Genomic DNA, 20,377 nt, shown 5'->3' with positions numbered 1-20,377 from the left:
GTATACGATTCCATTGTACAGGTGCTGTGGTTAAAAGGATGCCATGTGAGTCAGATGTCTCCTAAACTTTGAAGTGTGGTATTAACAAGGTAGCGTAAATGCAGCCCTGCAAAAAGGACTCAGTCTGATTCTTCTCTTTTTCTTGTCAAAACAAGTAACAATAAAAGACAATATTGAGGAGCAGGTTTCCTTTGGAAAAGGATTTTTTTCTATTTATTTATTTATTTATTCCAGAGAAGAGTGATTTGCTTTTTCCCCCCAAGTTATTCCATCATGTTTCTACTAGTATTTTAAAGCTTAAGTATGGTATGGTTTGAAGTATTCTTTCTTCTCCTGATTTTCCCTGTTTTTCAGTAAGAATTGAAGTATGTAATTAACCCAACTGTTTCCTCTGTCTGGTTACTTGGTTTATCTTTTTTGATCTTTCAAAGCCAATTGAGAAATGGGAGAGGAATGAATTAACAGATCAGGAAGTTAAAACCGGAGAACCTACCAGCTGACAGACACACTAGACGGTGGGTATACTTGAGGAATTAACAAAAACTTGTATTTCCTAGGTTTCAAGTTTAGACACCATATTAATGTAATGTGCACAGTTTTGGTTTTAGTGGGAAATGGCATTATTTACCTTAAATACCTTTCCCTTTCCTTTAAAGACAGTTCTGTATGTGATGGTAAAGGTTTTCCAATCCATACTCATTCCAGTTCTGGAAATGCAAGGCAAGCAGTGAGATCTCTGTGCTGTAGGTTTGAACTGGACTCGTGAATTCTGCCCCTCCACAGATGTGTGTGCCAAATGCATGATTTTTAGGAGGAGCATCTTAACGGTGCTTTGTGTCCCCCCCTGAACCCTCGAACAGTAGCTTCCTCAGGGAGCCTTAGAGATGCTTGACGTAAGTGGGAGCTCTATGTTAACCTGTCTGGCCTTAACGCTGCATTTACACAATTCTTTTAATTTTGTACCCACTAAGTACACGTGCTCTGCAATAGAATTAATTGTATTGTGACTCATATTACAGTAGTTATTTTTTCTGTTGTTAAACCATTCTTGAAGATACCATAATGTTTTATCCTCACCTGTTTTAAGTGGGTTAATGGAATTCTGCTTTCTTGTGTGTCTTAAAAATCGGTTATTTCAAAACTGAATTTTTTTCAATTGTCACTTCTTCAGATGTTTGGTACTAAGGTCTAGAATCTGTCATACAGCAGCATACTGTAAAGACCGAACATTCATTTTCTGTTGCTGTGTGTAGCTGAAGTGAACTGGGTGTGTGTCTCTGAGGGGTCTGACAGCACATTTGACTTTTGTATCAGAGCTGTCAAGATGCTAATTAACAGGTGATTGCTTACCTCACTAACCTAACTATCAAGGTTAAAATATTAAAAGCTGGGCATGGGGTTTGTAGGCCTGAAATTTAGTAAAAATTTACCAGTTTTGTGAAGTTGGATAGAGCTTTGCCCGGTGTGAGTCTGGAATGAAGAATGCTGTCCAACAGGTAATTAAATGAGCACTCTTCTTTGGTTCAAAGTGCTATTTAAACATACAAGGTGTTCTTAGGAATTAAGCCTAACCCAGTCAGAAGCCTGCCCTTCTGGAATTTGATTATTCATGGAGCAAGGTAGGGTTTTGATACAACAGTCTGCACTTCCGTGCTAGTGTGATTCCAACCAACTTCAACAGACCTTAAAAAAAAACATTTTTTTTTATGTGACATGGTACCCCTTCGTCATAGTTAATGATTAATGGATTAGCAGTGTTGGTGCCTCACTATTGTATGTACTACTGTCTGTGCTGCATAACGTTGGTATTTAGTGCTTTGAGAGGTCTGGGGAGAGGTACGCACTGTTCAGTTACAGGTGAATCTTTGCTCTTGTGCTTCACGAGTGCTGCTTGTGTACAGAAAAAAAGGGTTTGTATAAAGAGAGAGAGACGCATTTTAATCTTCATCTAAAAAACTTTATTACATTTCCTATGTAGAAAGTAATTTGTGTTAAACTTTTTTCTCCTCAGAAGTCATCTCTGGCTGTAGCAGAATGTCTATGTTGATATGAACTATTTATTTCCATTGGTCACTTGTTGGCAGCTTAGCTGTGTTTCGTCAGATAAAGCTGTGCTGTTGTTTTAACTGGGAGTGCTGGAACTGCTTTCCTCCTCCCAAATTCAGGTGGTTTGACTCTGTTTCATGTCAAGATGAGGCCTGGGGATCAGGAAGAGGTGCCGCGTGCCCTGCCCTGATGCCCAGTTTGGATGAGCAGGGAACCAGGGCATGGAGAGCCAGTGGGGGCAGCCCTGCAATAGTTTCACTTCAGGACTTGGTGGCAGGTCTTCCCTTGGCACAAACCAAACCGCTGGTTTTCAGTAACACTAAGCTGCTTTAAGTCAGCTAAGCTTTTAGCTCCTTCTCCTAAATATTGCCGCTTCTCTGTCTTCAATGGTTGTTTTCTTTCACTTTTCATGCTGTAGTAGTCCTTAATTTCAGTTTAGTCTTCTATACTGCTAACAGTGTAATTGCATAGGTTTTTCAGTTTGACTGAAATGCAGAGATTTTGTGCAGCTACAATTTTAGTGAGAGGTATACACACACAAAAACCCTAACCATAGTCTTTTATAATTTATTTATTATTGTTTAATGCTTCCACAAGAGGCAAAAGATAAACATCATTTAATCCAGGCACAGAGAGAAAAAAGTTTTTACAGACATTCCTCCCCTGACCCAGCTTTTTCAGACTTAAACTAGGCAAACGGAACAGAAGGGTTAGCCACAAGTAAAGAACAATTATATGAGAAGATAAAGTAGCTCTGCATTATCCAGTGGCAAAGCAAATGCCTTGAGTTTGCTAAAGTAATGTAACGGAATGGAAGAGCATCGCTAGAAATTGTTTAGTTATGTTGTAAACATCAAATAATCATAATTAACCATTTTAGGTGAAAGTATAAAATGCTCGGAGCTAGCAGATTTAAGGAGGTCTTGAATAACACTTGAACCTTAACACCAATGACATGCTGAGAAAACAGGATATTCTTCCTTTCTGAAGCAACACCCACCCCTGTCACCAGCTGCAGTGATGTTCCAGTCCCCCTCTGCCTGAGTAAAACCAGGTTTGAACTGAACCCCGTCAGGGGGGCGGAATTAGCAACTGCCCTGTGTTGCATTTGAGTAGATGTGTACAGCAGCGTTCATGCTGGATCTGCCTCCGTTATGTACATACCCCAAGGTTGCTTTGAGCAGCCGTACGCCAGAATTTAAGTGCAGCTTTTTAAAAAGAAGCTGAAGAACTGAACTTGAGAATCAGTAACGTTTGCCTAACTACAAGATGACTAAAACAGATGATATAGTGGAAGCTTGAAAGGATGGTTCGTTTCCCTAAATATAACACAACTAGCTCGATTTATCCTTAAAAGCAGCACACAAGGAAGCACAGAGAGCAGAACTTGTGGTCATAGCCACTGGCGTGTCATCGTTATTATTTTCGAAATTCCGATTGCTGTCTATTAATTCATATCCATTCATTTTCATATGAAAATTCATAATATTCATATCCAGTTTTGTTTTTCTTTAGTAAGAGCTGCAGACATGTTAAAACCTGATTGTTTGAGGTAAGGAAAGCTGAAAAGGTATTAAAACATATACAAATTCAGTATAATATTAAGAAAACTAAGTAAGAAATCAAGTGACAACAAAAGCAGCACTAGTAGCAATCTCAGGTGAAGCAACCCAAGTAAAGCAATGTTTATCAGATGAAACTACTTACAATTTAAATTCTTCAAACCAAGCATGTTGCTTGTTTAGCCTAGATGCAGATGCTTTTCTCAGGTAAATAATGTTATGTTGATAATTTATTATTAAGTTGTAATGAAAACAAGACAGTTTATGCAGCTAAAATGATTGAACCGCTGTTTTCAGATTTCTTAAGAAAATCCTAAGAACACTGCACTCATCAACGCTGATAATGCATTGTACAGGCTGCTAAGATTTTTTAACAGAGGCCGACAGGCAGTGCTGACTAAGAACTTGGGACAGTTTTATTGTCACACAGTTGAGCAGGGTAGCAGCACTGTTTCACACGCTTCTTAGCTGCACAAGCAATACAAAGCGTGGCACTAGCTGCACACAGCAGGCCCTAGGCTGGGTCGTGGAAGAGCTACAGTCAAGGCTCGCCCCGCCTGTCTGTGACCATCCTTTGGAGGAAGAAAATCTGCAATCACTGCACTTCCCTCTGGGTGACACTGGCTAACGGCAGCGGTCACTGCATGGCCAGAACTCTGCTCCCATGTCTCTGGTCTCTCTCGGAGCTGCCTTATGGCCAGGCTGTTTCCTAAGGGTCTTTAGGTGTAATCTCTCCTACAGGGCTATGCAGCTATAGGAGGTGATAAGGAATTCCTCCTTCCCTTACTTTGGTGCCATTTCCCTGCAATCACCATTCCGGATAGCAGGTACATTTAAAAAAGCGTCCTTGTAGGTACTGCTTTGAACTGCTGCAGCCTGAGGAGAGACTGTGTCTTCGGTGTCTATATACAGTTATGCCATTAACGAGTTGTTTGGTACTGGTGATGTCACCACTGCTACTGGCTGCATTTACAAGGGAGAGACTGACCTGATCAGCTCTTGAAAGGAAGGATGCAGGTGCCTGCGCCCCAGAAGACAAGTGGCACAAGATGTCTGATACGGTAAAACATTCAGGTTCGAAGTCTAGTGAGGCTTGATCACCTACTACTCATTATTTGCTTTTAATGCATTAATTCTGAATTCCTGTTCTAAGGTGCCAAACCTCCCTGTGTACACAATACCCGGGTCTCTTAACTATAGGCTCAAGATCCTCGCTTAGGGACTAGAGGCCTTCAAATGAAGTAGCATAACGTTGGACTTACAGGCATCAACATACCTTTTTGGTATGAAACTACATGCAGCTTCTACGGTGCATAGATGCTATCATGTTATTGCCTTTAATACTTTCCAGAGGGCTAGTACTGTGGCTGAAGAAGGATGAGCAAATAGAAGAAAGGTTGAAAGTGATAAATACTCCAGTAGCCATATTTTACTAGCCACTCCATCATAAATAAGACGTTTAACATAACATGATTTGAAATTACATATTTCAAGTGGGCTGGTTCTATATAAATAGACAGTTCGACTTCTCATTCAACTAAAATATAAACTAACACAAACGTGTAAAAAGATGCCAGAAGTAGGACCAGAACCCAGGTCTGGCATTTCTACCGCTGATTCATAAGAACACTTCTTTGTTCGAGTAAAAAATTTCTCTTTACATGCAACTAAAACTATCTGCATAAATTTCTAAGTAATTTGAACTGGCATATCCACATATTCCTATTACAAAGCAATAGAAAAGTGTTCTCAACTTTCAAGGCAAAGTTTTTGCAATATTAGACTCGTTATTACAATGTACAATAGTGATGATTTTGACACCACATTTTCTACTTACTGGATTAAAAAGCATTAATCTGCTGTTCTTCATAGACATCCTGCATGACAACAGGAAGTAATTCATTAGTCATTAAACAAAACTACCAGATTTTGGTTTTTCTTGTTTTCCAGTGTAACTGTTGAAATGGCACGATAAAAACTGTGTCTAAACACCTTCCAGAATGAAAGGGCAGCCTCACAATTATGCACCCCATACAAACGGCTAATGAATGAAGGATTCGCCTTGCAAGTGCTAAATGCCATGATTGCTACTGAGACTAGCAGGACAGAAAGAGGTGCGTGTGTACTATCGGCATCTGCAGCATTCTAAGGTGCAGATCACAGATGCTATGAATATTCTCTGGTTTTTTTCCAGGTTACAATATAGCACGCAGTTAAGACAGTATGAAACAAAGATTACATGATTCTGAGTTTGCATTTAATATTTACAGCAATCTTACAAAGCTTAATGTTTGTAGGAACTGAAACTTTTGCAGTGAGAATAATGCAGTAAAAGATGACAGCAAGTGCTGTTTACCTCCCATAGATACTCTGGTTTTCTCTGTACTGTTACGTCTTGGTAGCATCAAAGATGGATGATTCCATGTTAATTAGCATCTTATCCTGCTTCAGAGTGAAATGTTTTGGTTTCTTCAAGTTTGTAACTACTTTGACAGAGTAGAAATCTCTTCTGTTCTCATAGCATCAGACAGGAAACTAAGTTCATTGCACAGTGTCTCATACCTGAAGGCCATCCGGATCTGTGCAACATTTGTCTTTCGAATGTCGTTTCCCTCAGGCCCTTCTTTACAATAATTCACCCCTAAGAATTTCTGTTTCTCCTGTGAACATGAATAGGAAGAGGTCAGTTCAACTGCTCTGATTTACTGCGTAACTGAGCATTTATTCGTTGAATGACTCCAGTGCAAGTAAAAACCAGTGCAGCTTCAGCCAGCTGGCCATTGCAATTTACCTCAGAGTCTTAACCAGTTTGGGAGATTTGAAGGCCAAAGTTTATATATAAGAATTCTTTACTAAGAATTTATTATTATATATACCCAGCAGTATGCCCAGTCTGACTTGCTCAAACCCTTTGTCCTAGCATTCGGTCTTCACTACTGCATCTTTCATGTGAAGGGTACAAAAAGAGGCTTAGGGTTCTTTTATTAGTTAAATACTGCACAAGAGGAAAATTAGTACTTGACGCTAGAGAATAGCGGAAGGAACAACAGCATGTATTTCTAAAGACCCTTCACATACCAGCTCCCTGCCAGGAATGTTTGAAAGTGACATAGAAGAGAGGATGCTCTGAACTCCTAGAGAAAGCCATGGATGTATAAAATTTTAGAGGCAAAAGGGAATCTAATCTAACCTGACTGCCTATCTAAACCACAATATTTTCCCCATTATTCCCTTCTAAGCAAAAAAGTGTCTTGCTTATGACACACAGGTTGTTTTTACTCAACGCAAGACATCACACAAAGTTTTGGGACTGGAGGCAGAACTGAGCAGAGACAGGCACCTGGTCTCTGCAGGTTTGGGGAATTCCAAAACAAAGCTAATGAGGAAAAATGTAACGTTAATATTTTTTTAATGTAAGACTGCATAGCAGATAGTTAGCAAATATTTCAGAAAAGAGGACACGGATGTACACAAATACATAAGAATCTACTATTTAATTTTCAGACTGCTGACTTGTCAGTTCTGATTTGCCCTAATATTCACAAAATAAGATTTTTTTTAGCCACAATTACCTTATCTGACAATCCACTCTGCAGTACGCTGTTTCTTGCTATCTCGCATAAGTCACAGGTACTTAGTTTCCACACCTGGGCTGCAATCGCATATTCTTCCATGAGAGCTTCCTGTATCACCAAAATATGTTTAATATTAAATTACACATAAATAAGATGTGAATGAGGATACGTACTCATTACAAATCAAGGAATTTCTACATGCTCTTTAGATAGCTGTGAAAAATTAGAAGTTTAGGACTTTAACATCACAATTAGTAGCAGAATTGTTTATTTCAAATTTCCCAAGGGCAACTGTTAAATAATTAACAGGCACTGGGTATCCAGTTCTCTTAGTCTAAGAAATTGCAGCCTGCAGTCCAGATCCTTAGAAACATTTCTTAGACAGTTTCAAATGAGATCCCAGGGTATATAAACACCTCGGAGGATCTAGTAAATCTGTAACGAATAGTACGTAGAGAGATAGCAGGGCAATTTCTCAGTTCTGACCTTCCACACGAGAAGGCTGGGTCTGACTCTAGTGGGCTCACAGCTGAGGATCTTCCACACTACGTGTAACCCTGCTGGCACTGCGTTACGTCATGCAGAAAGCCCCCACAGAAGCTCTGGCTTTTCCAGCAGAGATGTGTCACAGGCCAGAAGCCAGCCTGGGTGAAGCACACCAGAGCTCAGCTTGTCCTCAGGACACTGACAAGTGAGCAGCACACAGGCCACTCTCAAGGCACAGCATGACTCGGGTCAGTGCCAACCACAAAACCAGGGCATCCAGAGCAGTGGCCAGGCACTTCTGTCCTGCCAGGCCACCCAAGGGCAAGAATCAGTTTCAGTTCACTGAGCAAACAGCTCATACGTCATCTTCCGAGATTCTGCATCGTGTTTTTGTGATGTACTTCCCCAGATTTATTAGTAAGGAAACTGGACTTTCCTGGCACTCTAGAGGATTGTTTATGAAGGCTCAAACCTCCCTTCAGCCTCATCCTTCATTCTATACTTCAACAGCCAACACTGGAGAGGCAAGAGTACAAAAGAAACACAATTAGGAAATCAGACATTTCCCCCTGAAACCTAACAGTGAGTAGCAGACTGAGAATGAAGAGTAGTAATGAATGAAGTGACTGAAAGAAATGAAAATTTATAGCCTAAGCAACAATACAAAATAGCTTTCGGGTCATTCTGGGCCTATGTGGTACTGTTGCCAAATGCACAGAAAAGCGCTTTTTGCAATTCCTACCTTTGTATAATGAAACTGCATAGGGTCATCTGTGGAGAGGGAGACGTGAAGTCCCTTGTGTAGAAATTCCCGTAGTGGATTTTTCGAGTACTCGAGGAACAGGCTGTTGTTACTAAGTGGAGACATAGCAATGGGTATTTGTGCAAGATAATAAAGATACTGGAGGACAGGACTCTGCAAAACAAAGCACAGTCAGCATTTAACGGTACTATGGCATAATGAAAAAAAGGATTTCCCTTGGACAAAATGGAAACGGCATTACAGAGGGAGGACTAAGACCAAAAAAATTAGCTTGACACTAAACTCTCACTTCTTTAGAAAACACTTGAAAGTCTGAATTTTAAATGTTACTGATCTTTACAAAAATAATTTACATTCTTTAACATAAATGTCATCTTTTTTAAAAATTGGTGACTAACAATTACTGTAGATTATTAAGTATGTATGATTATTAAGGGCACTGTATTTGATACTAACTGCATACCTGTCCCCAAAACCTGAAAGTCACCAATAACAGATGGGTAAGGACTACTAGGCAATTTCTTCTTTTCAAAACTGCAGTCCAATAGGTAAGTCTTAGGAGCAGAATAAGTGTTAATTTATTAGAAGTCATGTGCTGCTGTTGCACATGATATAAATAATCTGTGGTCACCTCATCTTTATTACTATTTTTGGCTTAACCAACCTGTGACCCTAACAAGTGCCTTTACTATTATCTGCTATGCCAGGTTATGGCACCAGGCTAAACGGGACAGAGCGACGAGGAGAATGCTTTGGTCACATACAGCCTTACTACTCCTCTTTCAGGGTCTAATTTTAGGAATTACTGGTTCTGAGCATAACATCAGACATGATATTAGGCAGATTTTTTCTTTGTTCTTGGATATGTTGAAACATACAGAGAGATTTTTCCAGCATTAACCAGAAAATCCAGCTTAGAAGACACCACTTGCCAGAAAGTTACAATAAACTCAGTGCAAGTCTGCCACCCACTGACCAATTATTTTAATTACAAAACTGGCCTGGGGATGAGTTGTGTTACGGTTTTTATTAACTGATAAGTCAGGAATGATAACGTTTGTCCTGTCATAACAATGAAGTTGTATATAAAGTATCGCTGTGCTATACAGCTATGTTAAATTTCTTGATCAAGTGATCCCAGTTAGTCTTAGATATAAATAATCAAAACCTTAATGAACTTCTGAATGAACCCTGAAGTACAGGGATGCCAGTCAGAGAAAATGACCCTATAATGTCCCTATAAAGAAGAGACTAGAACTTTCCTTAAATTCTTCTGGGACCTAAACCAGGGACCAGAAACAGGTCTAAGCAGTTTTCTCCACGCAATTTTAGCTCTGCTTGGAGTAACCAAACCCAGGTGCCACCAAGTCTTTGACATATCTGAACATTCACCTTCCCTAAAAAGACAGAGCTTTAAAATATTCACTTAGGACAAGCTTTCTGTTTCTGTAGCTTAAATGAGAATGGTTTGGGTTGGAAGGGACCTTCAAGATCACCTAGTCCCAACCCCCTGCCATGGGCAGGGACCCCTCCCACCAGCCCAGGTTGCCCCCAGCCCCGTCCAGCCTGGCCTTGGACACTGCCAGGGATGGAGCATCCACAGCTGCTCTGGGCAGCCTGTCCCAGTGTCTCGCTGCCCTCACAGTGAAGAATTTCTTCCTAATCCCTAATCTAAACCTGCCCCCTTTCAGCTTAAAGCCATTCCCCCTTGTCCTATCACTACACGCCCTTGTAAAAAGTCCCTCTCCAGCTTTCTTGGAGGCCCCTTTAGGTGCTGGAAGGCGGCTGTAAGGTCTCCCTGGAGCCTTCTCCTCTCCAGGCTGAACAACGCCAGCTCCCCCAGCCCGTCTTCGTGGGAGAGCTGCTCCAGCCCTCTGGTCACCTTCATGGCCTTGTCTGGACTCACTCCAACAAGGTCCATGTCCTTATGCTAGGTGCCTCAGAGCTGAGCACACCACTCCACAGAGGGGTTCAGATCAAAGCGAAGAGTTACGTGTGGCCTGCTAAGAAAATTAGTTTTGGGTTGCCCAGATGAAGTCCATTCGGGGACTGCTGTTTGAACTAGTGACTGATGTCTAAGCAGTGAGTAGTTAGTTCAGGTGAGCAACCAAGCAGTACCTTCTTCAAGAGCAATCCGTGAGAAATGTTGTCTGCTGTCAGAAAGGCTGACACAAGGTGTGTGATAGACCCAGCTTCTCCACAGTGAGGTCGAAACAGGAAAGTACACATGCCTCTTTCCCTGAGGAAATTAAAAACAAGTTCCACTAACAAAAAATGCACCATTCTTCATCTGTTCTGTATGTAATTATCATCTATATGGGAATTTGAAGAAAAAAAAAATTAAAGTTACATTTTCTCATACAGTTTGACGTGACATCTAATCAGGCCTACCTGTGGGCTGCTATCAGAAGGGTCCCTCTAGTCAAGCCCCTTCCACCACCTGACATACTTGTTCCTTCCTTCTTTCCTTCCCTACTTACATCTTGTTTAGCAATTGTTGAGCTTCTGGGTGAACAGTTACTGAACTGATTCCAGTTGAGGGAACTGGCAGATGGCAAGCTGAGTGAACTGAGGCAGCCTGCGGCTGCATCATTCCTAGATTCAAAGTGCAGGAAGAAGTGGAAGCACACTGCCGAGAGTTAGCTAACTCTACCCCGTGTGATAACCTGCCATCTCACCAGGTTAACCTCTGCATAAACCCACACCCTCGGCAGCACAGAGAGGATCTAGGGGTGGAAGTCATTACACTAGACTTCACACTGTAATTTCTAGTATTACTTTTTAAATCATCTATATTAAAAATTATGCTGGGTTTTGGGTTATAATGGACACTGTTATTCAGTGCAGACAAATGACCCATAAGTATTTGAAGATGTTCAAAGAATTTAACAAGGACTGCTAGAGTATAAGGAGGTTCTAGGATGGATGTTTAGTACTATTTCTCATGCAAATGGATGCGAGGATGCAATCCGTCCTCGCTGGCTTTGCTAATGCTACCAGAAGTATAAAACAATGTTGTAATGGATGTGCCTCAAACACTCAGTCTGTTTAAGAGGGTGAACAGTTTTACTGACTCATTGATGAATTATGTCATTATCTCACCTAGCTGTAAACAACATTTAATGATTATCTAAGGAGATTTTCAAACAGTAGTTGAAATGGTCTTGAGGTAAAAAAAAGAAATATGTAAGCTCTGACAGAATCTGTCTTTGGAAAAGAAAAAAAACCCAAAACATACTACAGAGAATGTAAAGAAAGTCAGGAGAAAGGGATGACTTCGGTACCTGCTGCAGTGTGCCCTTTCCATTAGGCCTGTTTGTTGCAGGTACAAGGTCATTTAAGGTGGGTGTTTTTATTTTGAGTTTTGATTACATAGGGTGGTAGAGAAAGAAATGCTTGAGTAGCAGTGGGAGAGAAGTAACATTTTGCACGTTAACTTGGATAAGACCTGTTAAAATGACTAATCTGTACACCTATTAAAAAAATCCCAACATGGTTTATAAATAATAATTAATCAAATCCTTGCAAGGTAAGCGATGAGACCGTAATATGAATGGATAGCATCGCTGTGCCTCAGTCTGAGTCAGCTGTGCAGATCACTCAGTGAGTCAGCCACAAAGTCGGGAACATAACCTCAAGTTGAATTTCAGGCTTTACTGAGCCTGATGCCAAAATCTGCTTTTACAGTCATGACCTCACATTCAGTGTCATTACTCTCCGTGTTACTTGCCTAGACATTGGTCTCAAAAGTAGTAAAACTGAATGAGTCAAGCAGCACACTAAAGTTAAGTTAGTCAGATGTGCAGTTCATAATTATATCCTCCTTTGTCTATCTTTGATAACGGCAGCAGTCCGTAAACCAGTATTTCACAGCGTAACTTTGTATCTCTTAAATTACCAGGAGATGGCAAGCTACCAAGAGGTACCTTATATGTGGAAATCCACTGTAAATCCAAGCAAAGATCCACAAGTTAATTTTGTGGGATTTCTTCTTTTGCTTTGGTTGACATATTCAGGTGTAAGGAATTCACACAAAAAAAATACACACAAATATCAAACGAAGATATTAATCTGATGTCTTTACAATTTCTGAATATTTCATTTGAATTCATTTTGCTGTTAGCATTTTCAAAATAACTCATGTACGCCTCTTGGACTCTTTAAAATAATGCAAGATAACCACTGCTTCAAAAGATACCCAGTCTAGACACTTGACTTAGACCAAGACCAAGATTATTGATTTTTCTTTCTAGAAGCTTGTGAAAGAGAAAATTGACTACTTACCTCCTAAGGTTGTTTAGCAACATGATGTTCACGTACATATAATACAGATAATAGCTATACGGGGGATTCTTCTCGCTGGTCCAGAGGTCAGGGTTAAGGCTCTTGTCAGAGAACATATGGCCACTATGTTTGGATTCATCATCAACACTGTCAAAACCAGTCACCTGGTGGGAGAAGAGATTCACAGAAATCAGCAAGCAAACTTCAGCGTTACTTACTCTTGCTTCAGGACTCGCTTGTGGAAAGCATCTAGTCCTCCTTCTTGGTTTCCCTCCTTATACTAGCAGTCCTGCTGCTCTGCCCTCCTGGGACACCATGCCGACCGCAGGAATGAAGGGTTTTCTTGAAGGAAGTTTCTCCCATTTTTGTGATCAGAGGCAAATAGGAGACCTAGGTGCACGAACACCTTCAGGCCGCTGTGGAGGGCACAGGCCTGTAAGACTCCCTCAGATCCAGATTATAATCTTTTAAACTCTTCTGCTTTGTTATTTGAAAAGCAGCTGAAGAGGCCAGAGGCTCCCAGGAAACCTCAGAGTTCTGAGTGGGGGCATAGTCAGAAATGTCTCTTAATCATGTCCCAGCAGCTACGTCCCCACCTCTCCCGAGTCCCTTCAGGATCTACACAGTGCTGCCTTTTGGTTGCCTCCTTTTTGGAGGCCAGTCCCAGAGGCAAACCCAAAGTGCACATCCTGGATTACGATGTTCCCTCTGCACAAGAGCATGCGAGCATTTTTTGGTCGTTCTTTATAGAGAGGATTAGTGAGAGGACAAATAAATAGCTGTTGAGCTGTTTCTGAGGGAATATACGGCAACTATCTGACAACAGAACCTTATCCAGGCTTTTATTAAATTGTATGTAAGGGATTTAAAACAATAATACAAGTAATCTACGGAGAAAGAAGCTTTTTTTAGTGTTTGGGAACAGCTGTGGACAAACAAAATTTATGAGTAGGAGAGGATCCATTTCAGGTAAGACAGAAAATTCAAACACACTTACGTATTTGAGGAAAAGGTGCAATTCTTTGTGCTCTTTGGGATTGATTGTTGCTTCAAACAAAGGTACGAAGATGTTCTCCAACATCTTCCCAAAACTAGGCAGAATATTTTTTGACCTAAATATGTCACTGAAGGGGAAAAAATATACACAGTTGTGATCATTCTTTAATCAGTTTCTATTTCTTCTCCACTTCCATAGTTTCTATTATTTGTGTATATTTCTACAGCTTCAGTTCTACCAGGATTCAGAAATTAAAAGTTTATGTCAGGGCAGGGATGGTCTCTGTGCTCTGTTGCCTGTGCTGCCTGGCACTCTACCTCATCCAGGCTTTGCTGAAGCTCTCGACTGCTCAAAAAATGGAGACACTATCTCAAGAATGGTGACCCCTTCCCTTACAGCAATCCAAGTACTAATAAGGGAGATAAGGAATTACCTCTCATGAAAGATTCTGTTTTCCAAAGCTGTAGCTGCTCCAAATGAAAGTAGAATGTTCCGCTTTAGTGAGCCTCTCAGAAAAGAGGAACAGTACTTCAGTGTGTCATGTTCACATGACTTTGAAAGTGTTGACTCTACTATGTAAGTAAGGAATTGCTACGTAAAAAACTGAAGGAGAGAAACTTTCTCCCTAATGAGAAACTCACTCTGGGGGATATACGTGACCATGACAGCGAAAACATGAAGCTCAGCTATTGAGGATGACAAAATTATCATGGGAGACTGTATTACAGTATACAGCATTAGAAACAAAGAACCATTCAATAAAGTCCCAAAGGATGCTTAAAAACGAAGAAAAACTGATACTGATTTAACCTTCAAACCAGCAATCTGGGTTGCGTTTCCAAGTTCACTGTCCTTTAGTCACTATCTTGAGGAAGTTTGATAACAGTTTGTAAACTGTTTGTAAAGAAAAAAAAAGAGTATATTCTACTCTTCTATGGAATTCAAGAGTTCATTTATAGTCATTACTAAATTGTATTTTAACTTGACTTTGAACGCAGCTTAACTTCACCCAGTTGTAATTTTTAGGTTTAGTATCTTCAGACTACAAGTGATTCACAGTAGTTTTGAATAGCTTCAAAAAGAGTAGATTCAAACCCTATCTCCTGTCTTCCCCTCCCAGTCTGTCAGGAAAACTGCAGCAATGGTCAAGAATGAATTCCCAGACTGTGACTTATAAAGTACAACTACAGGACAGCTCATAAACCATCTAGAAAATATCAGAAATTAAAACAAGTCATCGGTATGATTTCAAACTATTAAAATTACCAAGAGCTCCTGATTACTTACTAGATTCTGGGAACCTGAATTATCCAGCGCATATTAGGGGAATAAACTTTATGCTTAATGAACCATTTTGCCAAGTTCAGCCATTCATCTGGAGACCGTCCATAAATGGATAAGCGGGGTTCTGTATACTGGTACTTACTTTCTTCTAGTTCACGGGCTACTTCCTATTAAGTAATAAATATATTTGCTTTAATATGGACACTAAAGATCATTTACAGCTAGTAATATAATCATTGTATTTTCCTCAGACCAGACATAACTGTATTGTCATCCTTTAAAGGTAAAGGGAATCTCTTGTCTATTATTTTTTTATTTTAGGCATCTAAATATTCTACTAGCAAGCTATCTCAGATATGAGTATATCTAACTGTAACACCTAGATTTAGAGGACAATATTCTTGTGCAGTTAATTACTAACACCTTTGCAAGACCGATGTTTAAAACCGGTACATGAGAATTATACTATTTAAACTGTAGTAAACGACTACATAAAATATGCAGACCAATGCAGAGTGTGACCCAGAATCCATGGTAGTAAGCAATTTTAAGACTATTGATTTTAGACAAGCGCTTCTGTACATTTAAGGAGCACTGACATCTAGTTCATGAAAACTACTAATCCTTTTATTGTAAGAAATTAATTTGAAGCCTGTGCATGCATGTGCAGATCTAGATTTATGCAGAGGTGCTTCCCTAGCTCCTCCTTCCCTAGCAGCTACTACTATCCAACTACATCCTAACAAGATTCTAAGCCAGTAAACTGACCCTTGGCTGCTCTCCATTAGTTTGAAACTGCACAGAACTCTGCTTTGAACTCCTACACAGGCTATGTGCTTGAGTTTCTAATTCATAAAATTATTTAGAAAGCAGCAGTGGCTGACTTAGAAGAGCTCTTTCTGTGATCAGCTGCTAGAGTAAGCCCAATACTCGGAATCACTTAACCACAGTGTTAGTTCTAGGTACAATTACAACGTCACAGATCTTTTACAAACCTTCATTTTTCTACAGCTGGAAAAGCTTGAAACTTAATTACCTTGACCATACGAGCAAAATATTCTCCACCAATGTAGTTCTCAGTTTTCAAATACAAGTCCCTCAGCTCACTGGCACCAACTGGATTGTACTTGGAATTGAATTTGTCAAATCGATGAAATGTTTGACGACCCTGGAGGAGGAAAAAACCCAAATAACCACTGTCTTAAGTACACACGACAGTTTATAAATTACATTGCCTAACAATAAAAGGCACGGAAAAGAAAAAGCCTAGGCTAACTTACTTTAAACATGCAAAGTAACGCATGAGTTCAAATTATGATTTAATAAGTTATCAAGCAAAAGATGTAGAAACCAGAATTTCACACTTAGAAAACTTAGCTTTTTCTTGTTTATCTGCCACTTTAATAGACTTACTGCATGGACATCTAAAGAGTCTACAGTGAGGTCGTAAGGGTCCATGTGAAGGCTTTCGAAGACTTGCTTTAAAGTCATTTTCTTGCCTTTTTTCTCTGCAACAATCCTGTCAGGCTCCGTTTGATAGGTGTGCTTAATAAACCTCAGTAAGTGTTTCTGGTTCATGCAAGCAGCAGCATGGATATGAGTATCAACCTGAAATCAAAAGGTTATTCATGATCATCATCCATATACATAAACTTAAATTAGCGAGTATCTATGTCAGTGACAACAATGACTGAAGCCTTCTAAAATATTCCTTAAGTAACAAATGGATTAGTACCTAAGCAAGTCAAAATATTTCAGAACTGTAAGATTTTGGTTTTGGAGGACTTATTCAATAAGCAGAACTATAAATAAAATAGCCCTCAATTAATAGTTTCCTATTTAAACAAGAATATTTTCAAAAAGTTAAGATGCGTTGTAAGTGCCAATCACAGAACCGAGGTTCAGATTAAATTTGATACTTTCTCAAAGGACACTCTGATCCTTCAGTATCCTTTTATTCCATCCATGAATCGATGATGTCTTTCCAGTTATAGACTGTAGTTATAACCATCCTCTCTCACTGAAAGGACCTGAAATTCTCAGCCATTTCCAAAAGCATAATTCGTTTTTGTATTTCAACCACATGAAACATCTTAGGTCACCAGAACTGCAAAATGTACACATGAGAGATTTTGTCACTATTTTTTCCAAGTTTAATTATAATACAGCAACTCATGATGCTGACAGATTTTTCAGTTTTTTCAGATCTCTTCACACACCAAGGGAGGTGCAAGCTTCACAGCAGGGCTGAGAGCACTCCTTCAGGTTTTTGTTGAAGTCCCATTTTTAAAAAAAAATTGACAAGAAGCCAATAGTTTCCATAGGTATGCTTTTCTTTTGCTCAGAAGCTTGCACTGCTATTTGAGCAGCCTATATTAGAACACAATCCAGAGAAACACCCAATGAGATTTGGAGGTTGGTTTGTGGATTTAAGTTTTCCCTTCAGCGTGTGTAATTCCTTATGCACCTCCAGCAGGTAAGCATAACAAATCAGTTGTGGCTCCCTGCAGTCAAAGGTTTATTAACTACACTGAGAAAGAATAGAAGAAAACCAGGTATATTCACCAATTTCTTCTTGTTTGAAAAGGCAGGTAATACTAATTGTAGTTCCTAAGGATGCAGTACCTGAAAGGGAAGAACAAGCCTTCGCCAGGATAATGGCCTTCAGGAATCCAACGGCACAGGAATATCCAGTGTGTGGAGCAGCAGAGCTGCTGCTCCAGGGTCCGTTTGCTTTGAACTTCCTTGAGAAATTCTGATTGAACAACAGAACAGGCTAATCTATGTCCGAGGCAAAACAATTAAATTACCGACAAGCTCCTATCAGTTTAAAACCAGAACAAACCAAACCACTGATTAGATTTCACAGCTGACACACAATGGCCCTGGGGACAGCTTGACAAGACTCTGAAATTGCCTGCCAAGCCCTAGCAGCAGCAGTTCAGCTCACCCAGGAGCCACAGTGCTGCGACCCGTCTGCTGACCTTCCCATTCCCTCCAGCCCAGGCCCTGCCTGGACACAGAGGGCCATGAGCGCTGGGATGTGGTCAGAAGCAATCCCAGCTTTCACTCATTCTAACATCTGCCTGGTGCTAGAGACAAATCTTACCGCAGACGGTTCTGCAGAAGGAGCAGGAAGCAAGGCAGTTTGTAATACAAGTTTCAAGATGATGCATCACAAGGGCAGGATTGTTCAGGTAAGTCTAAAAAGCACCACTGTCCTACATATTGGTAAGAGATGGTTTGGAATCATTACAAGTAACACATTACCACAAAGTCTTATGTGAAACTAGTGGAAATGGTTACTCTAACGCCTCATACACAGTAAGAAAGGAGGTTCAAAGAAGAAATAAAAAATAATCTTGCTTCTGCACAACACTGGTAATACAGCTGTCGGAACGCATCCAGTTTTGCTGTCTACATTCAAAGGTTTAAAAAAACCCTGAATACTGACAACATTCCCAAGAAATCTCACAAAGGGAAATAAGAGCTGGAAAACCCACATTGCCACATGACTGTAAAAATGAAACTTTTTTTGGCTTTCAGGATGCATTTGGAGAGTTAACTTCATCAACTGTATGCAGGTACTTGCACATTCAAAAGAGACCACGAGGCAGAAAGATGGCTTTTCAATCTCACGGGCAATGATGTAACAAGAACCAAAGGTGGATGCTGACATTGGTACAAGTTCCTAAAGATACTTACTACACTGGAGCAGTTTGAACCCGCTGCACCATGTGCTTTTTAAAACACAAATAACTAGTGTTCCCAGGGATATGCTCCCAACAAGAGCCGCATAGCCTGTATGTGGGAAGTCGCATTAGAAGGGATTCTCAGATAAACCAGCTATAAGGAGTCATGGAACCTACAGCTCTGCAGGGACTCTCATCCAGGACTCTTCTGTCCAGGAAACTGCAAACACGGACATGCACAACATGAGACCAGTGCACCCTTTGTGTAGTGACTGTGTCTGCAGCTTTCAGATTCCACCAACAGAAGTAGCTGACATCCTGATCTGCTTTTAGGGATCAGTAGGAAACAGATTACGGAACGTCTGAGTAAGTAACAGCCATACTTCTGCAATCTAAACCTCAGCTTATGTTACAACACACGGTCCACAGAAATGCCACTGTTTTACTTGGCACGTGTAGTCATTCAATTTGCAGCTTATCAATACAGAAGTTGTTGCAGCCTTCTACGAGTAAATCTATCTCCACGTGAACATTAATAGCATTACCAAAGACTAGGATATAAACTGAATCCTAAACATTAACATTGCATTGTTAATCACTGCCTTGTTTGAATATGCTAGACACTTTAAAGCTAAATGAAAAAGCAAGAAACATATTACTATCTCAAAGCACACAACATGAAGTTCATTACTAATGCACAGTAAACAATGCTGTGTCCAAAACAGTAAAAACAGCTCTACTTAATATATTATTATACTCCTCAGAGTACTTGTATAGACGTTTGAACCCAAGTGCATTACACATATATATGCTTACTCAGGTTAATAATCTGTTTTAGAAACAAATAGTTTCAACTCTTCCCGGACCAGTGAAATACTACTAACTACAAGGCTTAGTCACCTTATATAGAAGAGTGAAATAACAGTTAATGGATGCCCTATAAACTCTAAACATTCAGGAAAAGCAAGTCATAGGCATACAGTAACAGGTGTAGGGAACCTGAGTAAATGTCGTTTATTGCATTTCAGAAAGCACTATTTCCAGTGGTGGCTCAGCTACTGGAATTAATGAGTCCTGAAAAAAACCAAACTGAACCAAAACACTTCCTCTTTATTTAAATCAACATGAATTCACTATTGTTAGGAGGGCAAGGACAGAAAGCAAGGAGACATTTTGTTTCTTTTGTATGCAAGGATCACATGACACAGTACTAACTGCATTTCTTTTAAAGTCTGGCTTGCCTTTGAGAAATAATTACCTCAAATATGCCTCTCCAATTCAATAAGCTCCTGTCAGATCTTCTGCTGTCCCTGCAAGCATATCACACACAGCTCTGTAGCTGAGCTAGCCACACCAGGCTTATTCTCCAAGAACCAAGATTTTCCTTTTTTTTTTTTTTTTTTTTAATTTTTTTTAATTTTCCCTCATCCTTCTCCCTGAATGTATTTTTTTCCCAGGAGTAAAAAGGCTTTTCTGGAGTCTCTTTCATGCTTTTACCAGTAAATATGTGGTACTTTGGCTACATTTTTAAACTACCTAGTATATTCTAAACTTTAGGTAAGCAGCAAATTCAGTAACAACAGAAGTCTTACGGAGTATCACACAGCTTTTTCTTCATTGTTTTTTAGAAGCAATGCAACTTCATGGAAAGTTTTAATGACTTGAGCTTTGACCTACCCTAGGACATA

General features: G+C 39.9%; 2 protein-coding genes across 6 annotated transcripts in view; one reads left to right on the top strand and one right to left on the bottom strand.

Moving 5' to 3' along the window:
- LYVE1 (lymphatic vessel endothelial hyaluronan receptor 1) overlaps positions 1 to 180 on the top strand; it is a 29,172-nt gene extending 28,992 nt beyond the window's left edge. For all 3 annotated transcript variants that reach the window (XR_008748824.1, XR_008748823.1, XR_008748822.1), the window contains one exon: positions 22 to 180. The gene's annotated coding sequence lies outside the window, so the exon portion shown is untranslated. The remainder of the gene's footprint in view (positions 1 to 21) is intronic.
- A 5,663-nt stretch (positions 181 to 5,843) lies between these two features.
- The window catches only part of AMPD3 (adenosine monophosphate deaminase 3), a 33,043-nt gene continuing 18,509 nt past the window's right edge, over positions 5,844 to 20,377 (bottom strand). For 2 of the 3 annotated variants that reach the window (XM_055814492.1, XM_055814489.1), the window contains exons 7-15: positions 16,411 to 16,605; positions 16,034 to 16,165; positions 15,001 to 15,164; positions 13,714 to 13,840; positions 12,717 to 12,880; positions 10,551 to 10,671; positions 8,412 to 8,585; positions 7,181 to 7,291; positions 5,844 to 6,268 (exon numbers count right to left, since the gene is read on the bottom strand). In XM_055814492.1, coding sequence (XP_055670467.1) covers positions 6,092 to 6,268; positions 7,181 to 7,291; positions 8,412 to 8,585; positions 10,551 to 10,671; positions 12,717 to 12,880; positions 13,714 to 13,840; positions 15,001 to 15,164; positions 16,034 to 16,165; positions 16,411 to 16,605 — 1,365 coding nt within the window. In that variant the 3' untranslated portion in view covers positions 5,844 to 6,091. The other variant, XM_055814490.1, reaches the window with a different exon arrangement.

This window comes from Falco peregrinus, chromosome 9 (assembly GCF_023634155.1).
Source record: "Falco peregrinus isolate bFalPer1 chromosome 9, bFalPer1.pri, whole genome shotgun sequence".
Lineage (NCBI taxonomy): Eukaryota > Metazoa > Chordata > Aves > Falconiformes > Falconidae > Falco > Falco peregrinus.
The sequence above is the reverse complement of the archived record's forward strand: the minus strand, read 5'-3'. Positions and strand labels throughout refer to the sequence as shown.